At 40.5% G+C, this 16,008-nt stretch overlaps 1 protein-coding gene across 13 annotated transcripts in view; it reads left to right on the top strand.

Moving 5' to 3' along the window:
* The window catches only part of SYTL5 (synaptotagmin like 5), a 226,331-nt gene extending 210,589 nt beyond the window's left edge, over positions 1 to 15,742 (top strand). For 11 of the 13 annotated variants that reach the window (XM_087966844.1, XM_087966840.1, XM_087966846.1 and 8 more), the window contains 5 exons: positions 4,639 to 4,747; positions 6,327 to 6,462; positions 11,121 to 11,326; positions 12,290 to 12,435; positions 14,630 to 15,005. In XM_087966844.1, coding sequence (XP_087822970.1) covers positions 4,639 to 4,747; positions 6,327 to 6,462; positions 11,121 to 11,326; positions 12,290 to 12,432 — 594 coding nt within the window. In that variant the 3' untranslated portion in view covers positions 12,433 to 12,435; positions 14,630 to 15,005. Of the gene's footprint in view, positions 1 to 4,638; positions 4,748 to 6,326; positions 6,463 to 7,678; positions 8,082 to 11,120; positions 11,327 to 12,289; positions 12,436 to 14,629; positions 15,006 to 15,305 lie in introns of those variants that run through there. The other 2 variants (XM_087966843.1, XM_087966852.1) reach the window with 2 other exon arrangements.
* Positions 15,743 to 16,008: the final 266 nt, after the last annotated feature.

The raw sequence follows: 16,008 nt of genomic DNA, 5'->3' as shown, positions 1-16,008 counted from the left end.
ACAGCTTTCTCATTTAGGGAGCCACTGCAGATTGAAAGGTCCACATGGCAAGAGAAAAAAGACATTTCATTTCATTTTGCAAGAGTGGAGATGGGACAGCAAAGCTAACGATGCTTTGGCCTGCCGCCTGGTCTCTTTATTACCTCTCACTCCTGAGGCAGCCAAGTAGCACAATATGAAGCTGCCGAGTCTTTCTAGTGTTTCTGGGATGATGGGAGCGTGCTGCTGCCATTCCAGAAGGCGTGAAAAAGCCTGCCCTGAGCCCTCACAATCAGACTCCTTTTTTTCCAGTGCTCATTCAGGGAATCTCGGGAGCAGCAGCATATTGCATGCTTTTAACTCCAAGCAGCCCGGACTGGAACATGCATGGCTGGGGTGGAGGAGCAGCCCTCCTTAACAAGCTGTGAACCATTGCTGCTGCTCCAAGCCTGGCTCTGGCTTCAGGCATGCAATTGTGAAGCAGGCTTTTCCAAGGCCACTTATAGAGGGAAACAGAAATGAGTGCATCTTGCCTCCCTGCAGCTCTACCTCTTTAAAATTTTGGGGAATTGAGCACATGGAGTCAGTGCCTGGAGCGAGAGGGCAGCACAGGCTGACTGGACAGTTAAGGAGTACTGGACTTCCAGTCCTCATGTGGGGAACCCAGGCTTGCACCAGCAGCAACAGTTTGGAGCTTGTTAAAAAGAGCTGCTCTTCCGCTCCAGCCCTGCATTTTCCAGTCCTGGATGCTTGGCATGAAAAGCTTGCAATATGCTGCTGCTCCCAGGATTCCCTGAACGAGCGCTGGAAGAAAATTGGCCAATGGTCAGCTGCAGCATTTCCTATCCTGATCCAGCGTGGCGCAGACAGCCCAATGGAGGCAGGAAATGGGGTGTTTGTATTGGCCCTTCTCTCAAACTTGGGGACCACAGGGAAGGCAGCGGGGAAGGCAGGCAAGTGCACTGGGCCTTGGGGACTGTGGAGCAACATGGGAGGTAACTAGGCTGAGATTCAGGCCTTGCTGTTCACCCAGGCAGATCAGAGCAGCTTTAGCTGGGCCACGCAGACAGCTCTGCGTGGGATTCAGCCACAGAAGGAAGGCAAGCTTTCTGGGCCACATGGGAGGCAGCTAGGCTGGGATTTGAGCCTTGCTGCTTGCAGGCTCACCCAGGCTGCCAGGCAGATCAGGGCAGCTCAGCTGGGCTGCATGGAGAGAGCCTAAGGCAGGCAAGCTGGCTGGCCCTCAGAGACCATGTGGTCGAGACAAGCCAGGGAGCCAGACGGAGAGCAGCAGGAGCTATGCCGGGCAAGCAGACAAGATGAGGAGTAATGGGGGTGGGTGGGGAGGGCGGGGCCAATCAGAATTATCACTACCAATTCGCCCGAACCAGCTCAAACTGGCTGAATCCCACCACTGGACAAGATGTACCATACACATGGATTTTGAATAAACAAGTTGGATATAAAGAGAAGACTGGAATGAAACCAGACCCTGAAGTTTGAGAGGACTCTTGTTATAGCAGGAGACGCTCTGAGTCTGCTTCCCAGCCCATTCTTCTTTTTTTTTTTTAAACAAGTTTTATTGATTTTTCAAAAACACACAAATCATCATTAACCATTACATGCTTAAACCTTTTTCCATTATAAATTTAACAAGTCAGATAAAACCTTATTTTATACACTATAATTCTGTTTTAAACCATTTCCATATAAACATACAAAAACCTCTTATCCAATTTCTCTTTACTTCTCTTTACTCTTATTCAATTTCATTATTATTATTTCATCTATTTCTTTCTGACTTAGTTACCATTATTCTCATTCTATATTTCTGCAAGGTTTTATTAATTCTCCCCCCAAAAAAACATATACACACAACACACAACACATAAAAAAAATCTTTTTGGAAAGTAACTTAGCCCCAGGTATCTCTCTTCATGGACTTCGGTTATATTCATGCTCATCTTACATGTCATTACTTATTTTATTTACCATTCTGAATCTTCTATATTAACTTCTCCACACATTTCACTCTTCTTAATTCTATCTTAATTAATCATCTTAATTTGAGTCATTATATTTGTATCTTTTGTCCATTCTTTATTGTCCCTTTTTCTCGTTCCTTATAAAAAAAAAAAGAGTTTCTCCTGAAATCACTAATCAGAGTATGATGCCTTTCTATCTCCCCCCTAAATTAATCAAATTAACATTTAAAATAACACCCAATACCCAATCCGATTCTGCTTGGTACGTTCTATCTAAATAGTACATTTATTTATTTATTTATTTATTTATTTTATTTATTTGATTTGCCAATTGTTTACAAGATAATAAGTATAAATGTATACATAGTTGTGAATACATGAAATGGGTACATATAAGAAAAATAAAAGAATAAGAGAAACAATAGGACAGGGACGGTAGGCACGTTGGTGCGCTTATGCACGCTCCCTACAGGCCTCTTAGGAAAGGGGTGAGGTCAATAGTAGACAGTCTAAGGTTAAAGTTTTTGGGGTTTGGGGAAGAAACTACAGATTATTATCCAAAATAATTAAATACATAGTTAAACAATAGATCTAAATATTGCATCTTATAACATTCCCATTGCCTTGTCCAAAAAACAAATACTATAATAAAAATTTTATAATAACATCAATACCATAATCTTATTAAACTCTTTAATTAAAACTCAATATTCTAAGCCTACCCTCATATTATTAAATTTTAAAACCAATCATTATTAAACATTTCAACACTTTAATCTCTTATCAACTCTTAAACCATTTAAGTTTTCTATTTCTAATACAATGCTACAATATCATCTTATGTACCTTGCAAAATCTTTTTTGAAAAAATTATACTTTACCCTTTATCCCTAAAAAAGATTCTTTTTTTCCCGTCTAGTTTCAAAACTTTGTAGCTTTTCTCCACCTTTTCCCTTCCTTTCTTCTCCCAACAAACCTTTCTACCCCCCCTTCTTCTAGCCTCTGCCTTACTGGCTTCCCTTCTCTGTCGTGTTCCTTTTCCCTTTTGTTTTCTATCATTATATTGATTTTCACCTTATTTTTCCCTTTCTTAAATGTTGTTTTAAATCTTAAGTCCTTTATTTCTCTTCCTTTCCCTCTTCCTTCTTTCTTGGTCGAATTCTGAGATTCATTAAAAATGGCTTCTTCTTCTTCTGCTGTCTTCATCTGTTGTAATGTTTGTTGATAGTTAATAAGCGCCATTTCTAAAAAAAGGAAGGCTTCTTTCACACCATCTTTACCTTTTTTTTTTTTGCTTGCTCATATTCTTTTCTCAGTTCCTCAACAGAAAAAGGCATTATAAATCTTTTCTTTTCTTTTCCCCTTCTTTCTTCTTACAACAACCAGAATATTCCAAAAAAAATAAAACAGTCCCAAAGTTATCAATCAGTCCAAACCAAGGCAGAGTTCTCACTTTCTCCTCCTGAGGTAGTATCAATCAGAAAAAAAGAAAGTCCAAATCTGTTTCTTAAAGTCTTATTGCAATATATTTCAGTCTTCAAATCCTTAAGGCATCTCCTAACAAAGTCTTAGCATACGAATATTTTTTTTTTAGTCCTCTCCCTTCCCACTCATCACTTAAATCCAGTTTTTACCTAAAAAAAATAGGTTTCTTAATATCAGCTTATTAATTCCGTAGGGAAGGAGAGTAAACTTTCCTTTCAGCACCACCAAACTGCCGCTTTTTTTCTCTTTTAGAAGGTATCATTCAGAAAGTCATAATTTTCAGGAATTTTGTTAAATATGTCTTAGAGTCCTGGGAACCAAGAAAAACTTTCTCTTTTCAAAAACTTTCTCCACTTCCTCCTGCACATTCTTACCCAGCTGCCAGCTTCTTTGTGGCGGCCATTGTGGACCGCCGCTGCACCGTCTTGGGAAAAGGGGGTTCTGCCGGCCGGGGAGGGGGTCTGCAACACCCCCAAACCCCTCTCCGGATCCCCCCTATCTTCAGCTGCCCCTGCAGGGCAGCCTAGCTCCGGACCCGTCCGGATCGGAGCACCAAAAGCGGCTAGCGCAGCAGGGATCGCGCAGCTTTGCAAATCCCTGCCGCTCGTGAAGCCGACAAACCGGAAGTCCTTCCCAGCCCATTCTTAATACCATCTGATCACCTGTGTTGAGAGTGTATGTGAGTATTTTGTGAATGCCTAGTTGGGTAGCAATACTTACAGCAACTTGAGTAGCCTTGTTGGCCACAATTATTTGAATAGCCTTGTTGGGCATAGTAATCTGAATAGCCTTGTTGAGCATAGCTTATTGTAGTAAGATAACTTTGAAATTAGACAAGTACAAATATAAAGGGACTTTATATTTAAGCTTAATTGCACGCTTGCCTTGTTCTTTGTTTGAATAACACAAGAATAAAAGAACTATTGGAAAACTTTACTGTGAGTGGCTTGAACTCAATTTTATGACAATTTTAAAGAAATAAAAAAAACCTACCTACTTCCTTGCTGGAAACTCACAGAGTGTAGGAAGTAGAGGTTTGGTCATTTGAAGCTCATTTTCATTGGTATACTTCTCTTTTAATTTGCTGTGCCTATGTATACCGCAAAATAATGTGCAACATATTCTAAAAGTGAAGGTGAATAGAATATTAATAAACAAGACTTACTTCTATTTTACTTTCTTGTTTTAGATGGAGATTGCCACTGAAATTGGGCTGCAGTACAAAGGAGAAATAATAGTTGCTTTACGGTACACCCCACCTGAGAGGAACCTAACACTTCCCCTGGGAGAGATTCAAGGTAAAAAAAAGAATCCTTTTGATGCATCCAGCAATGTTTCCCTTGAATTGTTTTAATTCATGAGCTTAGGAACAAAAATCCAGTGCTGCAAAATATTGCATTTGTTGCTGTTCAAATTGGTTTACTACTTTCCAAAAGAATTTGAAACCACAAATCATTTCATCTTTCTATATTATTCATCTTCAACACATCTTTTGGAAGCAAGGGCAGGATTTGCTAGCTGTAAATTCATTAGCTGCCTATTAAACAGCATTTTCTTATAATGTCATCTTGTTGGGTAACAAATTTGAGATTTTCACTATATGCAAAATTCTGCAAAAGCCTGCCAATTATTTCTACTCAAAATTCCCATGTGTCTGCTTATCTTAGGGTGACCAAGTTTCAGGACTGAGTCTTGAGAACAACTGATAAGTAGGTCAGCTGTACCATCCAAATTCAGCAAAGGCTTGAGAAACAGAGAGAAGGTTTCTGAGATTCATAGGCAATCTACTTTTCAGACATGGTTTAATGGAAGGAGAAAAAAAATGATAAGTTAGTGATCTGAGGATGTGTTGACCAATTTTTAAATAAACACTTTGTGAGATAGGATTTATTTTGGACCTTTTTTGCTTTTTATTATTTTTATGACATCCATCCATTGTTAAAATATAATAAACAGAATGTTGTAGAAAATGAAAAGCATCACTTTCCTAACCAAAAATTGTATTTCAAGTTTAATAGCAATAGCACTTACTTATATACCGCTTCACAGTACTTTACAGCCCTCTCTAAGTGGTTTACAGAGTCAGCATATTGCCCCAGCAATCTGGGTTCTCAATAGGTCCAACTATTAATAACTCTAATTGCTATTGTGACCAGGAGGCCATTATCCTTCTCCTAAGTAACCATTCTTCAAAAACCTCTAAGAAGGTTGCAAAATTTCATCAATAGCCCATAGCTGTTAGAAATGCTTCATGCTATTAACTATAAGCTGCTAATTGTTTTTTGATTTACAGTATTTGTAATTTAAAATTTTCCTTTTATAGTTATTAGATACTGGTCTTTTATTGTGATTGATCTTGGGCCATAAATATATGTTGAAGTTGCATCTGGTTTGGAGCATAAATCCATTCTAGATACTCATGCAAGAACTAGCGCTCATGTTATGTCATATAACCCTCAAGACCTCAAGATCCAGGCTTTTGTGTGGTCTGTGCAGAGATTTTGAACAACTCCTTTTCATGGTTTCTGTCCATATTAGAAATTACAAAAGCTATTTTTTTCTTCAAAACATTTGTATACACTTAAATTTCATTGTATTGGCCTGGGGTATGTTAAGTGAACAGATTTTTTAATGAGCATATGTGTTTCTGAAAAGCTGCATTTTTAAAAATTATTTGAAATCATTGAGGGACAAATAATGTAGATAAGGTTGCATAGTGTAAAATGTTGCCTCTTATTAGTACAGAGATATTTGTGCTTGGTTAAGAGGCATGGTTTGATTTGTATTGATTTTTAACCTTAGGATAGGATACAGTGCAAAATATGGAAGCTTCATATAGTCATATATTTCTCCATTCTTGTTTTCCTTCTTCTAAAGGAAAGAAGAGTTCAAAGAAAGAAAAGAAGTCAACCTCACAAGCACCATCAGGAGGCATGTTGGAAATTGTCATCAAGGAAGCCAAGAATTTAATGGCAGTGAAATCAGGAGGCACTTCAGATACATTTGTGAAAGGGTGATTTCCTCCATTCTGTCTTTGGCTATGTATGGTAGTAGACATTTAGTATTCCTGTATTGATTACAGGTAGTCCTTGCATTATGACCATTGATGCTGTTCAAAATTATGATACTAAATAAGGGGGGGAGGACCCAGGGCGTGGCACAAAGGCAATGTCAGAGTTCCAGGGAACATCCATTCCTGTCAGTAACTCCAAGACAAGCATAATCTCAAAAGTACTTTTATTAGAATAGCACCTGGCACATCTGTGGAATTCCGAAACTAAATGTTTCCTGGACTTCCCACAGTGTCCCAACCTACAAACCATCCCCTTTTTACTCATCATCACATCACATGAACCAATCCCAAAGTAAATTCCAATTCTTTCTCCGCCACACTCTTTGACCTTGAACTATCAAAAGAATTATATTTTGTCTACTAAGAGCTACTCAATTAATATCACCCACTTTCTCAAGCTATGTGGCAGCGATTAATAAGGATTCCATAGCTGACAGGCATCCCCCCTTGAGAACTTCAGCTCCTATAAGAAAAAGAAACAAAACACAACCAGAAGTTAATGCGATATCCTTAACCCCCTCTCCCCCCTCCAAAAGGATCCTTCGGTTTGTTGGGGAATTCCTCATGGAATTTGTTAATCAACCTATCTGCATGTACATTGCAACTTTTAACCCAAGTAGCATCCGATCCAGGGTAACCCTTCCACAATGCCAAGAATCATAATCGTCCTTGGTGTAATCTAGAATCGAGGATTTTCTTGATCTCATAATGTGTCTCACCCTGTACGATTAAAGGTTTAGGGGGTGCGGTTGGTATTGGTCTTATCATTGATAAGCTGGTTTTAATAAACTACTATGAAACACTGGATGTATTTTTCCCAATAACCGGGGAAGACTGAATTGGACTGTGACTGGATTGATTATTTTTGATATCGGAAATGGACCTAAGAATTTAGGCCCCAACTTTTTACTAGGAAGTTTCAATCTAAGATATTTTGTTGACAAATATACTTTGTCTCCTACTGTAAACAGTGGTTGGAGGGATCTATGTTTGTCCGCCTGCTTTTTGATATCCTTTGTAATGACCCAATAGACCTTAAAACTCCCTCCAGAACTTAGCAGTAAACTATACCCCTCTGTCTGAGATTATTCTACAAGGTACTCTGTGTAGCCTATAGATATGCTTCACAAACAGTTTTGCAAGCATTTTTTTGCAGATGGAAGTCTTTTACAGACTGTAAAGTGGACCTGCTTAGAGAATAAGTCAATAACAGTCCAAATGATTGTAGTGCCTCCACTATCAGGTAATTCTACGATAAAGTCCATTGCGATTTCTTCCCACGGCTGTGTTGATTCAGCTACTTGTTGGAGGAGGCCAGGGGGTTTCTCAGTTCTGTGTTTCATCATGGCACAAATTGAGCAGCTTTTCACATAGTCCTTGACGTCAGGTTTCATTTTTGGCCACCAGAACTATCTTCTGATTAAATGTAGGGTTTTTAAGAAACCGAAGTGTCCCCCCAACTGCGAGTCGTGGCTACGCTTTAGTACCATTTGTCTTAGATTTACGGGTACATAAAGTTTAGTCCCTTTCCAAGCCAGTCCCTCATTCATTGTCAATTCAGTTTGATGCTCCAGAACCCAGGGATTGGTCAGTAGGGCTGTTTTCAACTCAGTTGTCAGTTTGCCTTCCAGGCATCTGGGGTTGCAGTTGGCTTAGCCTCAAGTGGTTACTTGGCTTGCCGATTGAGCTTCTGATATCATAGTCTGCACTACTTCCTCTCGGCGACTGTCAAATTGGGGTTTCCTTGACAGGGCATCCGCCAATATGTTTTTCCCTCCGGGGATATATTTCATGCTGAAGTTGAACTGCTTGAAATATTGAGCCCAGCAGACTTATTTAGGTGATAGCTTCCGAGGTGTCTTTAGAGCCTTGAGGTTCTTGTGATCAGTCCACACCTCAAACAGCTCCTTCACCCCTTCTAGGAAATATCTCCAAGTCAACAAAGCCAATCGTACTGCAAATGCTTCTTTCTCCCAGACCGCCCATTTTCACTCTGTGTCTGTCAGCTTTTTGGACACATAAGGCAAGGCATCAGTCAGTTCTGAGAGTTCTTTTGGAGATTCATTGAGCCCTTTTTATTTGAAAATTTTTAACTTTCTTAAAACAAAACTCTGACATGGAACAATATTGTGATTTATAAATAATACATAGATAAGATAAGAAGAACTTTGTTGTCATTGTACAAGTACAACAAAACTGTGGATGCACCCCAGCAACTGTTCGCTATACAATAAAGCCAGAGCACTTAAAGATAAAGATAAGAAAAGTAGAGTACCCGCGTCTCCATTTGCAATTAGAGAGTATAATATCGACGAATATACACAAAATATACATCCAAAACTGACTATGAAGCTTTGCCGAGTGTAATGCACAAGAGATGGATTGTGCTGTAATACCGTGTTTTTCCAACAATACAGCCCCCCCAATAGGAATCCCAGATATACTAGTAACCAAACTGTATAATCTGCAGGTCCCCACCCCCACGTGCTCCTGGATTAAGAACTTTTTGACAAAAAGACCAGTCTGTTAGACTTGGCCCCCACCTTTCCACTATTACACTCAGTACTGGTTCTCCCCAGGGTTGTGTCTTGAGCCCCCTGCTATATGCCTTGTACACCTTTGACTACTCACCAAGCCACGCAACAAACACCATCATAAAGTTTGTGGATGACACAACTGTGATTGGTCTCATCTCCAGAGAGGATGAAACGGCATATAGGGCAGAAGTAGAGAACCTGTCTGTCTGGTGTTCACAGAACAATCTGTCACTGAATGTCCATAAAACCAAAGAACTGATTATGGACTTCAGGAAACATGGACAGGACCACGTCCCACTCATCATCAACAGAGAATGAGTGGAAACTGTCCCTACGATCAGATTCCTTGGCATCCATCTTTCAGCTGATATCTCCTGGTCCCCTAATACTAAGGCCATAGTGAAGAAGGCTCAGCAGTGGCTGCCCTTCCTGCGGGTTCTCAGGAAAAAATAATCTGGATAAGAAGCTGTTGCTGGCTTTCTATAAAGCCTCTGTGGAGAGCACTCTGTCTGGGTGTGTGGTATGCAGGCTCCTCAGCTGAGGACAGGAAAACTGTACAGAGGGTGATAAACACAGCTCAAAAGATCATTGGATGCCCTCTGCTCTCCCTGGAAGACTTAGCCAGGTCCCGCTGCAAAAGCAGAATCAAGGCCATCATAGAAGACCCCTCACACCCTGGCAATTATCTTTTTGACCTGCTGTCATCTGGACGGCGCTTTAGGTCAATAAAATCCCACACCACTAGACTAACAAATAGTTTCTTTCCCTGGGCCATCCAAACCGCAAATAAATACAAAGTCACTACCGTATTAAGATGTGAAAAGATGTGAAATCGCAATACCCCATTCAGATGTATAATAACAAATATTTCTCACAAAATAAGGCTGGGCCTTATTTTTTTTTGAGGCCCGAAAAAACAGCTAGGACGTCTTTTCGGGGATGAATTAATTTCTCCCCCCCCCCCCCGCACACCAGCGCTGTCTTCAACAACAGCGTCTGAGTCGCTCCCGCTTTTCCCCCGTCCCTGTAACAACAGGAAAAAAAGATTTTGAGGTACCTGGTAGCACCGCACGCTGCATTTTGGTTTAATCCCGAGCGGCTGGGTGGGCGTGAGAAGAGCCGAGCGAGCGTCTCTGCTGCTGCTACCCTTGGTGCTCCAGCCTTGAGCTCTGCAAGTTTGCAAAAGTCCTGGTGCGCAACCCGTTCCTGCATCCCAAGCACCCAGGCCGAGCTGCAGCTGTCCCTCTCTCGCCAGCGCCGTCTCCAATAACAGCGGCAGCAGTGGCGGGAACCATGGAAGCGTTTCAGACGCTCTCGGGTGGGGGAGCTGATGGTGAGGCGTAGCTGCCCGCGGAGCACTCCTAATGGCAAGTTCCCCCCGCCTTCCCCACACAATTTCGCATGTTTTAAACTAGGCCTAAATTTGGGGGGAGGGGCTTAATTTCATTTTATGCCTAGAAAACATGCTCGGTCTTCCTATTGGGGGGGCTGTATTGTTGGAGAAACACGGTATTACAGCACAATTCATCTCTTGTGTATTACACTCGGCAAAGCTTCATAGTCAGTTTTGGATGTATATTTTGTGTATATTCGTCGATATTATACTCTCTAATTGCAAATGGAGACGCGGGTACTCTACTTTTCTTATCTTTATCTTTAAGTGCTCTGGCTTTATTGTATAGCGAACAGTTGCTGGGGTGCATCCACAGTTTTGTTGTACTTGTACAATGACAACAAAGTTCTTCTTATCTTATCTATGTATTATTTATAAATCACAATATTGTTCCATGTCAGAGTTTTGTTTTAAGAAAGTTAAAAATTTTCAAATAAAAAGGGCTCAATGAATCTTGCAGTGGCCAACTCTTATTATAAATCTTTTTTGTGGTTTATTCCTTTGAGGAAAGGACTGTAGATTACACATAGCTGTTGAGTGATGTGCCAGTGGCCACATTTTAAAAATGGGTTGGATTCATACTTTAATTAGTATCTTCTCAATTATAATTATGACATTCATAACAAACCTCCATATTCTTATTTTTTTCCCTTCCTTTTCTCTCTTAGATACTTGCTTCCTGACAACAAATCTTCAAAGCATAAAACCCATGTAATAAAAAAGAGTGTGAATCCCCACTGGAATCATATATTCAGTTTTAGTGGCTTGAACCCTAGAGATATATACAATGTCTGTGTAGAACTCACTGTTTGGGACAAGGAGCCTCTCACCAGCAACATTTTCCTGGGTGGTGTTCGTTTGAGTATTGGAAGTGGTAGGTGTGGATAGATCTACCCTTTGATAGAATGGAATTGAAAGGAAGTAAAATTGAAATATTTAGAATATATTTAGAAATGGATATCAGTACTTGTTTAGCTCTTTTTCTTGCAGCCTTTGGCTCATCTTTCCACATCTTCTTGAAAATATATTGAAAAAATGTGGGAAATGGAAATACAGGGTTTTTGGGAATTTAAATGCACTCCTCCATGCTTAAGGTGCTGGATTAGGAGGGAGAAGACTCAGATTTTAGACCCTGCTTGGTCATGGAGGTTGAATTTGGACCACTCACTTATTCTCAGCCCAACTCTGCTGTGGAGGAAAATAAGTGAAAGCTATAATATATGTTACCTTGAGATTGTGAATGAAAGACAGGATAGAAATCTAATGATAAATATATCAATAAATCCCCACTCATTTGCTGACCCAGAAAAAGTTGTCTGTCTTTGAATTAAAAATATTTATGATAACCCATTCTGATACTTGCCTCAAAGGCAAAGCTAAAAAGAATAAATAAATAGTAAAATAATACAAGAAGCAAATAAATCTGATTAGAATTCCTAATAAAAAGGATTGCTGAGTTCTTGTCCTATAATTAATACAAAAATAAGATGGCAGAGTCAAATAGGCTTTTCGATTTATTTTTCAAGGAATTTCATTCTCCATTCCACTATTCTTGTAAGAATTGTCTGGGAATTATTTTTTAAGGGCAACAACTTCCAGTTTGTAACATAATATTAAGATATTAAATCTTTAAATTGTGTTGCTTTTGTTCCAGTCTAAATTGCTCATTGCTCATTTTAAATGAAACTGTAAATTTTACACTGTACCAATGGTAGAAATGAAGATGACAGTTTGATAAGAGTTGCTGTATTTCTGGTGAATCTGGAGTATCATGTGTTATGAACCTCTGATGTAAAAAACAAATATCAGCTGACCAACGTGCTTTGCAATATTCCAGGTATAAGCAATGGCAAAGAAGTTGACTGGATGGATTCTCAAGGAGAAGAGCGCCTTCTTTGGCAAAGAATGATTGATTGTCCTGGAGATTCTGTAGAAGGTGTATTAATGCTGAGATCCAGCATGGGGAAACACAGACTCTGAGGAGTATGGTTTGCATAAGACTGATACTACAGTAGTGTAATTTTAAATTGTAATAAGCAGGGGTGGGATTCAAATTTCTTAACAACTGGTTCTGTGGGCATGGCCTAATTTGTGGATGTGGCTTGGTGGTCATTTGACTGGGTAGGCGTGGCTTGTATATAAATATTGTAAATATTTATGTAAATATTAATTTTTTTCTTTAAAAAAGAGTAACTTTTACCCAAAATCAGGCAAAGCAGACAGGCAGATTGAGTTGCTCACAGAATCACAGATTTACTCAGAGATCTACCATTCTGCAATCTACTACCTGAGTCTGCTCTGAAAAATAGAAACTTCAGTCCTAAGGAGGGTTCAGTTCTGCTTTTAGATTAGCTGGAAAGCAAGAAATCCAACAATTTCCTGCTTTCTAGCTAATCTAAATCTCCCGGCACAGCAGAACAGGGGAAAAAATGGAAAAATAGCAACTTACCCAACCCAGGCAAGTTGGATGGCGCGCATGCCAGGTAAGGAGTGAGTGGGTGTGGCAGGGCCAGCCAGTGGCATGATTTGCCAGTTCTCCGAACTGGGCAGAATCATAACCGGTTCTATAGAACCAGTCCGACCAGGTAGATTCCCATCCCTGGTAATAAGATGCAATGGAGACTGGTCTCCTGTCATGATTTGCACATGTAAACATAAGGAAGTTTACTTTTACTCTGAATTTAAATTTTCTGAAATGGATTATGAATGCATTCAGCACTTTCCTAAATCCATGCTGTAGCTCTTATATTAATTTACCTAGACAAAATCAGTAAAGTCATTTCCAAAACAAGATTTACTGAGTTGTTAGATTGTATAATATAATACCCTTTACAAAATACGGCTCAAAGATTTTTCTTTATTATTTCAAAATGTTTTCTCAGAAAACAATATCAGTGATTGATAAATGAATGAAAAGTCATTGAAGCTCACTCTAATTCAGCATACACTAAGCAACCTCTATAAAAATGTCCAGCCAAGTATACAGGAAAGGAGAGGGGGGTTGCATGATTTGCTATGTTATCACCTAGAGTTTTGTGTAAATGTCTTTGTTATGTATTGAATGTATATAGTTGTGTTAACTGTTAAAGTGAAACTAACCTTTAGATGACCCTAACTGTTAGCTGCAACTGTTTTGGAGGAAAATTTAGAACATTTATATTTGGGCAGGCTTGTTCTAGTTCTATGACTGGTTAAGGCCCTGTGGGCCTGGAGTATAAATCACAGGCTTCTGCCTGCAGTTCCTCAGTTCCAGTTTTGAGTCAATAAATGCTGTTGCAGCTATGCTGGTCTGGTTCTTGCCTACTAAAGCCCACTACACAATAGTGGCGACAAAGATGGGATGCTGCAGGGGAGAGAGCTGCTGCTAACCAAGAGACTGAAGTCACTGGGTGATAGGCTGGGTGACGAAGCCCTGGCAGGATTAGTCCTCACACACACACACCACCAGTAAGACACACTGAAGACATGCTGAAATTACTGGTTGTCAGACCAGGTAAAAAATCCTGGTGGGACCATGCTCCCCACCCTGCCTGCCAGTAAGACACACTGGAGGCACAAACGCACCTGAGGGATCCGTCCCCAGGACTCCTAAGTACAACCCAGCTCCACCCGCAGTAGGACAGGCACTACAAGGCCCTTCTCAAAATGGCTATAGTGGGAAGCCTCAATGAGTTCAACATTACTTACCCGGAACAGTGGAGTTCATACGTCTCCCAAGTAGACAACTATCTTCGGGCTAACCAGATCACGGATGACGGCCTAAAGGCAGCAACCCTGTTAGTGTCTGTAGACAAGCCACGTTTGTTTTGGGAGTTTTGACAGCCACACACACACACACACACACACACACACACACACACACACACATGACCAGTTACAACATCACACAGTTATGTGACTGAGGTTTTCTGTTTTTTGCCAGTTTCCAACAATTCCTTCTGGTTTCCAGTTAAAAATGCCCATTGGGGAAAATGGACTTGTTTAACAACCACAGTGTTCACTTAATGACCACAAGGTTCACTTAATGACTATGATGTTTGCCTAACCCAGGGATCTGCAACCTTAAACACTCAAAGAGCCATGTTTCTATTTTCTTTTAAACAGGTATTTTGTGTGTGTCTTTCTTTCTCCCTCTCTCTTTCTCTCAAATTTCTCTCTCTTTTTCTTTCTTCCTCAGAGACCGTGTGGTCGAGGCAAGCTAGGGAGCCAGATGGAGAACAGCAGCAGCTATGTGGGCGAGCAGATAGGATGTGGAGTGACTGGGCGGGGTGGGTAGGGCGGGGCAGGGGCCAGCCAGAATTTTAACCACCGGTTTGCCTGAACCGGCTGAATCCCACCACTGCCTCTGTTAATGCAGCCTAGAACTGCTTTGGCTTTTTCAGCAGCTGCAGCACACTTTAAATGGACTTTAAAGCAAATACACAGAAATGCTGAGGAAAAAATTAAATGAAAGCTATGATCTTTCACTTTGCAACCAACTTACATGTCCTCTGCTCTTTTGATATGTACATCCATTTTATAACAATGAAATAAAAGCTGAGGATTTAACAGCAGATCTTCTAAACCACCCATAGAATGTTAGTCATTTTACCTGACTGAGGACAGTGGTTTCAAAGAGTAGATGTGGGGCATACTCAGAGGTGGTACTCAGCAGGTTCTGATCAGTTCTGGAGAACCGGTAGCGGAAATTTTGAGTAGTTCTGAGAACCAGAAAATATCACCTCTGACTGGAGATTTTCCTTCCCCTGCCACGCCCACCAAGCCACACCCAGAGAACCGGTAGTAAAAAAAATTGAATCCCACCACTGGGCATACTGAATAGAAATCCTCATCTTCTGCCTTCTTTTTCCCAGTACTGTTTCATTCTGCTTAAGGCACACAGTGTACAGATCTTTCAAGTTTGCTTGCCTTGGAGAAAGGCAATGATGAGAGCAAGACAAGAAGTGCAAGAGAGAGCACATAGGAAAAGTGGTGGGACCTCCTTCCATCTCTCAAATGCAGAATCTCCAGAGCCAGGCCTACATTTTGCCATAAGACAATATTTAATTTGAACCAACTGCCTACTGGGTTACTGTCTTCAGACTAGCTATCTTGAAGAATATGGAGTAATTGCCATACATCCTGCTTCTAAATACAACTTCTAAATAAATCAGGGACTGTTTATTTTTCAATTTTTAAACAAATTCATTAATATAATTCAGTTGTAGCAATAAATTACACACACTGCATGTTTTACCTATTATCCTGCAGAATTCGATTCTGCTAACATTTGTCAAATAGTATTGGTGATGTAGAACAGGGATCCCCAACCTTTTCGACGCCGCTGCCCGGTTCTGGCGTCAGCTGGGCGCCGCGGCCCGGTTCGGCGTCAGCTGGGCGCCGCCATCTTTTTTGACGAAAATCACTTCCGGTGACATCACCGGAAGTGATTTTTTCGTCAAAAAAATGCGGCGCTAGTGCTTCTGGTGAGCTTTTTCAGGTAGAAATGGCTTTCTACCCGGAAAAGCTCACCCGAAGAGCTGGCGCCGCCATCTTTTTTGACGAAAAATTGCTTTT

Source organism: Notechis scutatus, chromosome 5, assembly GCF_049901735.1.
Source record: "Notechis scutatus isolate UNSWTSFEM ecotype Mainland chromosome 5, rNotScu1.2, whole genome shotgun sequence".
Taxonomy (NCBI): Eukaryota; Metazoa; Chordata; class Lepidosauria; order Squamata; family Elapidae; genus Notechis; species Notechis scutatus.
The sequence above is the reverse complement of the archived record's forward strand: the minus strand, read 5'-3'. Positions and strand labels throughout refer to the sequence as shown.